This window comes from Chelonia mydas, chromosome 2 (genome assembly GCF_015237465.2).
Source record: "Chelonia mydas isolate rCheMyd1 chromosome 2, rCheMyd1.pri.v2, whole genome shotgun sequence".
Taxonomy (NCBI): Eukaryota; Metazoa; Chordata; order Testudines; family Cheloniidae; genus Chelonia; species Chelonia mydas.
The window spans coordinates 176,410,837-176,424,262 of NC_057850.1; the positions used below are offsets into that span (position 1 = coordinate 176,410,837).

At 40.3% G+C, this 13,426-nt stretch overlaps 1 protein-coding gene across 4 annotated transcripts in view; it reads left to right on the plus strand.

The window, feature by feature from the left end:
- PDE1C (phosphodiesterase 1C) overlaps positions 1-13,426 on the plus strand; it is a 500,442-nt gene that overhangs the window by 75,709 nt on the left and 411,307 nt on the right. The window contains exon 1 of one of the 4 annotated variants that reach the window (XM_043540643.1): positions 8,739-8,960. The exons of the other annotated variants lie outside the window; for them this stretch is intronic. Within the exon in view, the coding sequence (XP_043396578.1) occupies positions 8,876-8,960 (85 nt within the window). The 5' untranslated portion in view covers positions 8,739-8,875. Of the gene's footprint in view, positions 1-8,738; positions 8,961-13,426 lie in introns of those variants that run through there. 4 annotated transcript variants of the gene reach the window in all.

A 13,426-nucleotide genomic window follows, 5' to 3' on the forward strand; every position in this document is an offset into this window, starting at 1 on the left:
GTAAACCTAGTCTTAGTTGCATGTTGGACAAAATTCTGCTGTCCATGACACCAATGTAAATTTGGAGTAGTCTACAGAAGTCAGTAGAGCTACTCTGGATTCACACTGGTGTCATGTGGCAGAATTTGGCCTATTAGGTGTAAGCAGCAAAATAATGTAATTTGCACTGATTTGCAATCAGATTTTCTACTGTGTTACACCTTTTTTTTAAGTGTGAAACCAGTGACTTCAGTTGAACTACACAGGTGGAACACTGGTAAAATGGAGAGGAAAATCATGGCCTGGGTGTTCAGTGCCAGTGCAAAATCAGCCTAACTGTCCTCCCATATCTACACTGGTTTAACTCCATTGACTTCACTGGACTTACGTGTGACTTTGTTTTACCATTGTAAGTGAGAGCAGAAGCTGGCCTAATGAGAGTAGCTTACACCAATTTGGTGTTCTGTGGTGACTTCATTCAGCTCTGGCATAAGCAGCAGAACTCCCATTTAAATAAATGGGAATTGCACTTGCTTATGCCAGAGCTGCTATTGGCCTCAGATATATTAGGCATGGTTCAGGTATAAGTTACTCTGTGTGTGTGTGTGTGTTTATACTCACACAGGGATGTGCTTCAGCTTACGCTGTCATGTTTGTATTTCCTGCTGCAACCTCTTTTTCCACCATCTTATTTCTAGTGACACTAATTTTGCAACCTCCCTGAATGCCGACATCAGTGAAAGATATTTCTTTGTCACTTATGCCCACTTGGTGACAACTGATATTGGAAGTATATCTTACACCACAGTTTGGTGAAGTTAGCGATGGAACTGCTTGCACCTGAGTGCATTTGGACCACGAGCTCACTATATGACTCTTTACAGACAACCTGGAGTCAGTTTGTTTCTGATCCATAACAAGTCTCCATTTAGATATGGACCTGCATGAAATGGCTCAGATTAAATCCAGACCATTATTAATTTAATCAGTTTTTTTCATGTGCCCAGAATTTGGCATGTACATTTGCATTTTTTCTGTGGTATGATGTCATTTTAAATTGCATAAAATGACTACACACAGTGGAAAATATAAAATAGCCTAAGCAAAGAACATTTCAGTGCTTTGGAGGATACGCCATTCATTTTCATTTGGTAAAGGAGAAAATGGTGAGGTTTGTAACAAGTGAAAAGCAACAAAACAGCTGAGCATTAAACTCCTATGGCTTTCTCTCTGTCCTGACCAAAAATAATTAAAATCTAATGAATATTCCTGACAGTGACAATGTTCAGATAGCATCCAGATGGGAGTACTTCTGGGAACAATAAAACCATAGAAGCTTTCAGTCAAGAATATCACCATTTCTGTATCACATATAAGGCACGTGACCACATTTTACTTCTTGAAAATTAAACACATCCAACATTTACAGGGATTTCAAGTTCCAGTTTTTCAGATGAAACAGGATAACAACTTCCAGGGCTCAGTCCTGCAAAGTGCTGAACGTTCTTTTGAGGTGCTGAATGTTTTCAATTGCCCTTTAGATCAGTGGGCGCTGAGAGGGTACAAGGCTGGTACTGTACATGAAGAAACATATTTCCCAGCTGTTAATGACGGACTGAATTTAGCCATTCCTGACATTAAGATTTACATTTTTAAAAGTATCTGTAAATTTTGGGTGCCTCAGTTTCGAGTCTCCAGTTATGGCTACTTTGAGCTGGATTTACAGCCCTGCTGAGCACCCAGAGGTATCACTGAAATCAAATGAGTTGTGGATTCTAGGTGCCACTGAAAATCAGACTCCGGGTGTTGCAGGCACCCAAAAAGAATGGACACTGGTACAAATGGAGGCATAAACTCATTGGGCTTGATTCTAACCTCATTGTTCAATTGTACCTCCCATTGTAACACCACTAACTTCCATAGTGTTACTATAGATTTAACCTGCTATGTGGTAAGGACCACACGCATTATTGCTATTATAAGACATGAATATGTTAAGTATTGATACAATAGAGGTATATAAAATGTATTAATAGTATAGAGAAGAAAAAGTGGGAGGATGAATCTTGGCCCTATGAAGTTGGTGTGAGTTTTGCCATTGACTCCAGTGGTGCCAAGTTTTCACCTGAGTTCTGATTTTTCCATTTCCCACAATACAAGAAGCAGGGGACCTCCAATGAAAATTAGGCAACACAATTGTACTGTAAAAAGGAAATATCTTTATACACAACAAATTATGAACTTATGGGACTCACTCACAAGATATTATTAAGGCAAAAAACTTAGTTGGATTCAGAAAAGGATTAGACCTTACTATTACTATGAACAAACGATCTGTTATTGTAGCTAGGACAAAAATATATAATGGATATAAAACCTCAGACTTTAGGACATAAACTAATTGCCTGGGGCTAAGACAAAAGTATTGCCTGATTGTCTGTTATGGGATTTTTTACAACTTCCTCTGAAGCAGCTGGTACTGGCTACTGATGCAGGATGATATATTGAATGGATCAAAGGTTTGATGTGAGATTATTTTTAATTTTAATATACTTCATAAATATATATACAACCCCTTCCTCCCTCAAAAAAAAGTAAAGGGCGGGGTGGAGGTGTGTAAGTAATTGCTTTTTTTGTGTTCACAGGTTAAATGTTGCCCTGGATACAATGTGCTGTTTATAGCACTAATAATAAATATTTTACATACACACAATGCTTTTCATGCAAAGTGATTCACAAACTCTATACAGGGAGCACTTCACACAACACTGAATTGCAGCCACAGAAACTGTTTTAAGAGCATATATCAACACTACTCAACAGTTTAGAACAGGGGTTCTCAAACTGGGGGTCGGGACACCTCAGGGGGTCATGAGGTTATTCCATGGGGGGTCGCGAGCTGTCAGCCTCCATTCCAAACCCGGCTTTGCCTCCAGCATTTATAATGAAGTTAAATATATAAAAAAGTGTTTTTAATGTATAAGGGGGGGTCGCACTCAGTTTAGTATCTTCTGCAAACTTTGCCACCTCACTGTTTACCCCTTTCTCCAGATCATTTATGAATAGGTTGAATAGGATTGGTCCTAGGACTGACCCTTGGGGAACACCACTAGTTACCCCTCTCCATTCTGAAAATTTACCATTTATTCCTAACCTTTGTTCCCTGTCTTTTAACCAGTTCTCAATCCATGAAAAGATCTTCCCTCTTATCCCATGACAACTTAATTTACGTTAAGAGCCTTTGGTGAGGGACCTTGTCAAAGGCTTTCTGGAAATTTAAGTACACTATGTCCACTGGATTCCGTTGTCCACATGTTTGTTGACCCCCCTCAAAGAACTCAAATAGATTAGTAAGACATGATCTCCCTTTACAGAAGCCATGTTGACTTTTATGCAACAATTTGTGTTCTTCTATGTGTCTGATGATTTTATTCTTTACTATTGTTTCAACTAATTTGCCCGGTACTGACGTTAGATTTACCGGTCTGTAATTGCCAGGATCACCTCTAGAGCCCTTCTTAAATATTGGCTTTACTTTAGCTATCTTCCAGTCATTGGGTACAGTAGCTGATTTAAAGGACAGGTTACAACCCATAGTTCCACAATTTCACTTTTGAGTTCTTTCAGAACTCTTGGGTGAATGCCATCTGGTCCCGGTGACTTGTTACTGTTAAGTTTCTCAATTAATTCCAAAACCTCCTCTAGTGACACTTCAATCTGTGACAATTTCCTCAGACAATTCCTACAAAAGATGGCTCAGGTTGGGAATCTCCCTAACATCCTCAGTCGTGAAGACTGAAGCAAAGAATTCATTTAGTTTCTCCGCAATGACTTTATCGTCTTTAAGTGCTCCTTTTGTATCTCGATTGTCCAGGGGCCCCACTGGTTGTTTAGCAGGCTTTCTGCTTCTGATGTACTTAAACATTTTGTTATTACCTTTTGAGTTTTCGGCTAGCTGTTCTTCAAACTCCTTTTTCGCTTTTCTTATTACATTTTTACATTTAATTTGGCAGTGTTTATGCTCCTTTCTATTTAGCTCACTAGGATTTGACTTCCACTTTTTAAAAGATGCCTTTTTATCTTTGTCAAGGTTCCTTCCTCACTCTGAACTCTAGGGTACAGATGTGGGGACCTGCATGAAAACCTCCTAAGCTTACTTTTACCAGCTTAGGTTAAAACTTCCCCAAGGTACAAACTATTTTACCTTTTGCCCTTGGACTTTCGCTGCCACTACCACCAAACGTCTAACCGGGTTTATTATTGGGAAAGAGTCGTTTGGGAACGTCTTTCCCACCAAAATCCTCACCAAAACCTTGCACCCCCCTTCCTGGGGAAGGTTTGATAAAAATCCTCACCAATTTACAGAGGTGACCACAGATCCAAACCCTTCGATCTTAAGAACGATGAAAAAAGCATTCAGTTTCTTACAAGAAGAATTTAATAGAAGAAAAAGTAAAAAGAATCACCTCTGTAAAATCAGCATGGTAAATACCTTACAGGGTAATTAGATTCAAAACATAGAGAATCCCTCTAGGCAAAACCTTAAGTTACAAAAAGACACAAAGACAGGAATATCCATTCCATTCAGCACAGCTTATTTTCTCAGCCATTTAAAGAAGTCATAATCTAACGCATATCTAGCTAGATTACTTACTAAGTTCTAAGACTCCATTCCTGTTCTGTCCCCTGCAAAAGCATCACACAGACAGACCAAGACCCTTTGTTTCTCCCCCCCTCCAGCTTTGAAAGTATCTTGTCTCCTCATTGGTCATTTTGGTCAGGTGCCAGTGAGGTTATCCTAGCTTCTTAACCCTTTACAGGTGAAAGGGCTTTTCCTCTGGCCAGGAGGGATTTTAAAGGTGTTTACCCTTCCCTTTATATTTATGACAATCTCTTACTGCTTCTTTTACATGGTGGTTAAGCTACGGTGGCTCTTTTTTAGTTCTTTTACTGTGTTTTATAATTTGGAGTATACATTTAAGTTGAGCCTCTATTATGGTGTCTTTGAAAAGTGTCCATGCAACTTGCAGGGATTTCACTCTAGTCACTGTACCTTTTAATTTTTGTTTAACTAACCTCCTCATTTTTGCATAGTTTCCCTTTCTGAAATTAAATGCTAGAGTGTTGAGGTGTTCTTCCCACCACAGGAATGTTAAATGTTGTTATATTATGGTCACTATTTCCAAACAGTCCTGTTATAGTTACCTTTTGGACCAGATCCTGCGCTCCACGCAGGACTAGATGGAGAGTTGCCTCTCCCCTTGTGGGTTCCTGTACCAGCTGCTCCAAGAAGCAGTCATTTAAAGTATTGAGAAATTTTGTCTCTGCATTTCATCCTGAGGTGACATGTACCCAGTCAGTATGGGGATAATTGAAATCCCCCACTATTATTGAGTTCTTTATTTTGATAGCCTCTGTAATCTCCCTTAGCATTTCATCGTCACTATCACTGTCCTGGTCAGGTGGTCGATAATAGATCCCTACTGTTATATTCTTATTAGAGTATGGAATTACTATCCATAGAGATTCTATGGAACATGTGGATTCATTTAAGATTTTTATTTCTTTTGATTCTACATTTTCTTTCACATATAGTGCCCCCCCCCCCGACCTGTTCTGTCCTTCCGATATATTTTGTACCCCGGAATAATTGTGTCCCACTGATCGTCCTCACTCCACCAGGTTTCTGTGATGCCTATTATATCAATATCCTCCTTTAACACGAGGCATGCTAGTTCACCCATCTTATTATTTAGAATTCTAGCATTTGTGTACAAGCACTTTAAAAACTTGTCACTGTTTATTTGTCTGCCCTTTTCTGATGTGTCAGATTCTTTGTGACTGTTTCTCGTCTGATCTGGCCCATACTTTATCCGCTTCCATCCCTTCCTCCTGCCTAAAACCTAGAGAATCTCTATCAATAGACTCTCCTCTAAGAGAAGTCTCTGTCCAATCCACGTGTGCCTCTGCAGCAATTGGCTTTCCCCCATCTCTTAGTTTAAAAACTGCTCTGCAACCTTTTTAATGTTAAATGCCAGCAGTCTGGATCCACTTTGGTTAGGTGGAGCCCATCCTTCCTGCATAGGCTTCCCCTATACCAAAAGTTTCCCCAGTTCCTAATAAATCTAAACCCCTCCTCTCTACACCATCGTCTCATCCACGCATGGAGACTCTGAAGCTCTGCCTGCCTATCTGGCCCTGCGTGTGGAACTGGAAGCATTTCTGAGAATGCCACCCTAGAGGTCCTGGATTTCACTCTTTCCTAGCAGCCTAAATTTGGCCTGCAGGACGTCTCTCCTACCCTTCCCTATGTCATTGGTACCTACATGTACCATGACCACTGGCTCCTCCCCAGCACTACACATAAGTCTATCTCAGTGGTTCCCAAACTTGTTCTGCCGCTTGTGCAGGGAAAGCCCCTGGCGGGTCGCGCCAGTTTGTTTACCTGCCGTGGTGGCAGGTTCGGCCGATCGCGGCTCCCAGTGGCCGCGGTTTGCTGCTCCAGGCCAATGGGAGCTGCTGGAAGTGGCGCGGGCCGAGGGACGTACTGGCTGCCGCTTCCAGCAGCTCCCATTGGCCTGGAGCAGCGAACCGCGGCCACTGGGAGCCGCGATCGGCCGAACCCACAGACGCGGCAGGTAAACAAACTGGCGCGGACCGCCAGGGGCTTTCCCTGCACAAGCAGTGGAACAAGTTTGGGAACCACTGGTCTATCTAGATGCCTTGAGAGAGATCTGCAACCTTCGCACCAGGCAGGCAAGTCACCATACAGTTCTCCTGGTCATCACAAACCCAGCTATCTATGTTTCTAATGATTGAATCTCCCATTACTAACACCTGCCTTTTCCTAATGACTGGAGTTCCCTCCCACAGAGAGGTAACCTCAGTGCGAGAGGATACCCCAACATCATCTGGAAGGAGGGTCCCAACTATGGGAAGGTTTCCCTTTGCTCCCGTTGACTGCTTTCCTTCTCTGGGCCTTTCATCCTCCTTAACAGCGCAGGAGCTGTCTGACGAGAGGTGGGACAAATCTACAGTGTCCTGGAAAGCCTCATCAACATACCTCTCTGCCTCCCTTAGCTACTCCAGTTCCGCCACCTTGGCCTCCAAAGCCCGTACATGGTCTCTGAGGCCAGGAGCTCCTTGTACCGAATGCACACATATGCCACCCGCCCACAGGGCAGGTAATCCTACATACTACACCATGTGCAATAAACAGGACAGTCCCCACTCTGCTGCTGGGCTTCTGCCTGAATTCTCTCCTACAGCTACGTAGGTAATGATAGGGTTTTTGTTTTAAATCAAGAAGTTTTGATTATAGTTTAGTTTAAAGGTTTTAAAGAATGGCAAGTGTACCTTGCCCCCTTTCCAACTCCCTCTCAAAACTCCCTGTTAGCGGTCCCTGGTCGCAAAGCTCCCTGGTTGCTTGCTCACTGCTTTATAAAGCCCTGGCCTTCTTGATAGCCCCGCCCCCTGACTAAGGATCAGCCTTCCTGGTCTGCCACTAACCTGCTATGCAAACATCATAGGTTTCTTAACTGCTCTGCTCCAGTTTGTCCATTCATAAAAATGGACAAATGGTAATAATGCTTACTTATTTCACCAGTGTATTGCAAAGCTCGGTTAATATTGTCAAAGTGCTTAGAGATCCTTGGACAAAAGTGCTAAATGCAGTGTATTATTTTTGTGGTAGCAACTGCTGAGGAAAGGTAGAGCCTGCAGGCTTTTCAGTTTTTCAGAGGTTTTGCTGGGTGCTTCAATGTCACTGATAATTTACTTTTAGTATTGTCTCATAGTTGTATCTGCTCTAATGGTTAAATTACTGCCAATATATGTGTTTTCGGAGATATACAACTATAAGAAACTGTTCATTGGTGGTGCATTATAAGCATGTGTCTTCATGTTACCTTGAGTGGGATTAAAACACTCGTGTTGCCCACAAGCACTGGGCTGGAATTTGAGCACTATAATTTGCTGCACATCTGAAGCCTCCATAAACTAGGAGAGTTATAAAGGCAGGAGTTTAAAGCTAATGTTAGAAAATTATATAATACACAGGTTAAGAAAAGAGTGTCTGTACATCTGGGTATAGTGCTTAAATTATCCACAAATACTTTGTTTTAAAAGTCATAAGATATATATAGTGCATAATCAGCAATAACCCAAATTTAGGTGGATAAATTTAACAATACAGTTTAGCATATTAGCAAAAACAACAAGAAGTCCTTGTGGCACCTTAGAGACTAACAGATTTATTTGGGCATAAGCTCCATGCATCCGATGAAGTGGGTTCTAGCCCACGAAAGCTTATGCCCAAATAAATTTGTTAGTCTCTAAGGTGCCACAAGGACTTCTTGTTGTTTTTGCTGATACGGACTAACACGGCTACCACTCTGAAACCTGTCACCAGTTTAGATATTAGCATCCAGGTATTTGGGTACATACTCATTAAAAATTGTACAGAGAGTTGGTTGTGGAAAGCAAAATATATCCAATACTACATGGAATACAAGGAGTGCCAGTGCTTAGATTCTAGCAAAATTTAACACTTCAGGTTATTTTAATTGTATACTGAACTCCTACCCAGAAATTTGACAATTGACTTGTTGACTCAGGAGTGTTACACTAATTGCCTGTTCAGTTTGGGTCCCAGATCCTCTAACCAGTTGTTAAACTCTGAGTAGGCATGTTGATAACATGCCAGCAGCAGTTTTAGGGGGTGGAGAATACTGCTGGGTTCATGTCTTTCGGATGCAGCGCTCTGCGTTAGGAGATGTGTGAAGTCGGGTGTGAGTGCTGCTACAGGCAGAGATACAAGGACAGCTAATTGCTAGCTCAGAAGCTCTGATTCCACGAGGGGAGAACTACTGCTGCTGGAGTACAAACTGACAGGATCATGACAGAGCCAAGCGGTAGAAAAGAAGGATTTAAAAAATGCCGGAGTGCCACTTTCAGCATTGATGGCTTTAGCTTTACAATTGGTGAGGCTTTTTGTTTTAATTCTTGGTTTTATTTCCCTCCCTCCCTTTTCTTCTAGCTTTCTTTGTATATTAGGCACAGTATGAGGAGACCGTTTATCTACCAACAATGCTTTTTGGAATGCATAGATGTCCTGTAACTTTTTCGCTTTGCTTTGTATCCAGCTGTTTCCTTTATTTTCCTCTGTCGAAGAAATTTGCCTTTGACTAGTAGCTGCTCTAAACCCTTTTACTGTGTTTTTGGAATAGTTTAATTAAGAGATTTGCATAACTTTTTGTTTTGGAGCCTTATCTCAGGAAAGCCTGTGTTTTAGGATTACATGTTTCTAACTTGCTTGATGCATTTTCTTCCGACAAGTCCAGTAACATAAGCACTGGGAGCTTGGGGGTTTGTTTTTTATTATTTCTCTGCTCATCTAGTAGGCTTTCAAAAACTTATGACCATGTGCTATTTTCTAGTTAAAGCAGAAACATATAATCTCTTTTTTTTATATATATAAAAAGAAAAAAATTCTAGATTTGTGCATCAGGAGAGGTTTTAATTTCTAGGGCCATGTTTGTTCCTGGTGCAGTTGTTTACATAAGGAATGGGTTTGCTGCTTGGTGTTCATTGTGCTGGCAGGGGAGAAAAAGTGAGCCTTCTCAAAGCTACAGGTGTCTGCAGATTTTTTTTTTTCTTTGTGAGGCTTGCTGTGCAAAGGTTAGGTGTGCTGCGTAATCTGAACAGGCTGTTCTTTCAAAATTTTACATCTCACTGGGCTGCATTATGCAAATCCCTGTATATCTCGAAATAAAACAAGCCACCATGCCGATTTTATTTTTCTTTGTAATCCAAGTGGGAATTTTGGATAATCTATGTGGAAGAAACCATCACTTTATGTATATCTTTTAGAAATTGACTCAAATTCTGCTCTCTTGCACTAGTGAAGTCAGTGGAGTTTTATTCTGGATTTACATCGGTGTAACTGAGTGCAGAATTTCATTGTCTAATGACGGATGCAAACTTTTTGTTGGATGTGAGAACTTCCTTCTCTCGTCTTCCAAGCCTCTGTCTTGAGTTGTAATGCCTTTTGAACTGTTAAAACCTAAACTTTCTGGGAGAGCTATTTAAAGTTAGAGTATGCACTGCAGGGAAATATTTTCATATAGCAGTATGTTAATGTTCATACAGCACTTTGAAGAGGAAAACTACAACACAAATATTATGCATTATTTTTATTTTACTTTAACTATGGAGAGACGACCACCTCTCCATAATAAAATTTCATCAAGATTCCATTATAAAGCCCTATTAAACACCTTGTATCTTTATGAATAAATAGTTATTTGGCATCACTTCGCATCACTCTGTGGCAGTTTGGGGGACTAGCATTCCCATGGTGCTGTTCTCTTTTGGGCCTCGGAAGGACACAGCACTAGCTTAGGCAACAAAGCATTTGTGTGTGTGGTTAATGTTATTAATACATACTTAGAACCAACAAGATTTCTGTTTTGGCTATTTGTCTGTTATTACGAGTTATGCTAGAGAAAACGGAACCAGATTTTGCATCAAAGGACCTGGATTTACAATTCCTACTTCTTGGGGTTTAAGGCAGTAGTCATGTTATCTCACAGATGTTTTCCTCAAGATTTATGCACAAATGGGTACCCAAGGAAAACAACTAACCATTTTCATGTTATTGTACACTATAGTATGTAGAAATAATAAAATATGATAGGTATATTTCAAAAGGATCTGTGTGGCTTCACAAATGTGCACTGATTTGACGTATGCATTTGTGATAACTTTGCAAACATGCTTCCTAAGATTACTAGTACACAAAGGATTCTTGAGTGATCAAATATGTGTAAGTTTCTGTACTGAAGAGTGTGAATATTTCTTAGCGATTGCATGCCAACTAAAAACTATGAGGAATGGGCTTAACATTAGTATTTCTTCCTTTTAATTGGAAGAGAATTCTGCCGTGGTATTTAGAACCAGGTTTTCAAAGAGTCTCAGTGATTCCTTGGAAATACGGAGCTCCCACAACTTTTATTGGGGTTAATAGGAATTGTGGGAACTCAGTACTTTTGAGGATTAGGCACTAATACAGTAACAATATCAGGCTGAAAGCAGTCTGCTGAGCTGGAACTCTGTGTAAAATGACATGCTATGTACATTTTAATCTGTCTATGCATCTAATTGCTGTCTTCCAGCTAGGAGATGACTTACTGTGTGGCTGTTTGCTTAATGATGGTTTACAATTAGACTTATTGTCGCTTTTCTTGGAGAAGGGTTTGAGCCTAATATTGAAGATAAGTTGTGTGGGGTTGGGGAAATGCCCTTTTTCCACAACTCTGTTCTTTGGTTCCAGGCATTCATGCAACCCTCATAGCGTCATCATTCTGGTGCTGGTCAGTGTCCTGTTCATGCCATAGTGTTAATTAGAGCAAGTTCAAGGCTGCTGTAATTTTCAGCCCGGTATTGGTGGCCCAAAGTTCCGGCAGCTGGGAATATCAGGAAAGCAGAGACTCTGGCTATGCTCCTTTCTCCCAGCGATAGCTTTTATGACTGGGGTTGTGAGGAGTCATGGTGTAGTGCTCTACACCAGGTGGAGACTTCCTGAGTAGCCACTTAAATTGGGTTTATGGTCCTTTTGCACTAGTGGAGTTATTCAAAGGGACCACAGTGGGCCTATGAATCAAGTCTTGTGATTTCTATGGGACCATTCAGGATAATAAGTCTACCTAGTAGTAAGTGTTTGTTCTGAGACCTTTATATGACTCCCCGTTCCATCTGGACATTGCACAGTCTATGAACTTTTTGCCTGGAGTGGGGCTATTAGATTTGAATTCTTCCAGAAAGATAAATTATCTCTGTAGCCAATTTCCCCATTCAGAAATAAACAAATCAGAGTGCAAGTGAAAGTTTAAAAGACTAACAATGAAAACACAGTGCCTGTTTCTTGCCTTGCCACCATGTCTTGTCACTCTGGTGCATAGTGAGTGTAGAACACTAGTGTATCAGAATGCCAGTGTTTTGTATCTACTGTTTCATATCTACCTGGTCTAATTGACTAAACTACACATGCAAGGAAGTGAAGAATCAGACCCACTGTCCTTCAACTTGAGAAGATGGTAAACAAAAATGTCAACAAGATTATATTTTCCTTCTTTGTTGTTCATTTTTTCTATGATTAAAAGCTAATTTTAACTCCATGCTTTTCATATCCGGAAGTGTTTGAGTAGCATTTTGTTTTAAGTATCCTAGCCACATGAGTCTAATGAATGTATTGTTATAGAATACAGTTATAACGATTAGAAGTAACTGAATTGGTTGGGAATTCTACTGTAACTCAACATTGTTTAGGTACTGGGGGGGAACACTGACCTGAAATAAATGGTTTTATGGGTGTGATTCATAACAATGTTGTCCACCATTTATGAGATCTTGCAGCAAAGATTCTCTGAGCTCCACTGTCATTAAAAAGGACACCGCCACCATTCTGTGTGCTGAGCTCCAGTTAAAATAAATGAGAGCTTTGTGTCCAGATCAATGGTAGTTCAGTCTCTGGTCAATATTTGTTCATAAGCTCTGTTTCCTCTGTGTCTTCAAAGTCTGTGATTTTCTGATTCATTGATTGAACCCCATTTTGATGTTAAATTTCAAGTGGTGACCCAGGGAAGTGTATTTATGAAGTGCATACACACACACACAATGTTCTTATTAGGTCACTGCAGAAATTTACCTTGGTCATCTATTTTGTGCATTGGTTATATAAATATTGTGACTTGTGAAGATATGTGCACTGTTTATTTAAATCTGTCATATGACTCCAGGCAGGAGTGGGGCTGGAGAACTTTTAAGTAAAGGTTCTACAGTGAAGCAGAGTGTGAGAGTGTAGCTTTATTAGAATAAGGAAAACTGCTTTGCCCCTAAAGTTCCTTGTTAGAGGAAAATGATTCTGTGTTTCTCTGACATTTTCACTTGACAGGCTCTTAGCAGAAGTTCCAATATTCAAACTAGCTGACATGTATGGTTCAGATTTTTATTCAAAGAGGGTTGTGGACAATCAAGCATCAATCAAGTGAGAAAGATATGAAGTTTGCACTGTACTTATTTTTCTGTTTAATTGAAAGACTGTCTTTACATTAGCTAGATAATAGTTGCTATTTATGTGTACTGTAACTTTAAATTTTTAGGAGTTCTTCTGATGGCAGCTGCCATTTTGTAATCTGATCAGATGCTGTCTGCTACAGAGGAAACACCCACACTGTACTCTTTCATGGAAGTTTTACTTTTGTTCTGTTTTTTCTCTTAACGTAAAATAAATGTCAATCTGACTGACCATACATAGTTGTTTTTTACGTACCGGAAATTATAACAAGTATTGCCCACACATTCTTAGGAATATTTTTTTTTCAATTTTGGGGGGAAAAACAAGGGAATTGTAATATCACATTGACACCCCTGAGGGAGGGGGGTAGGG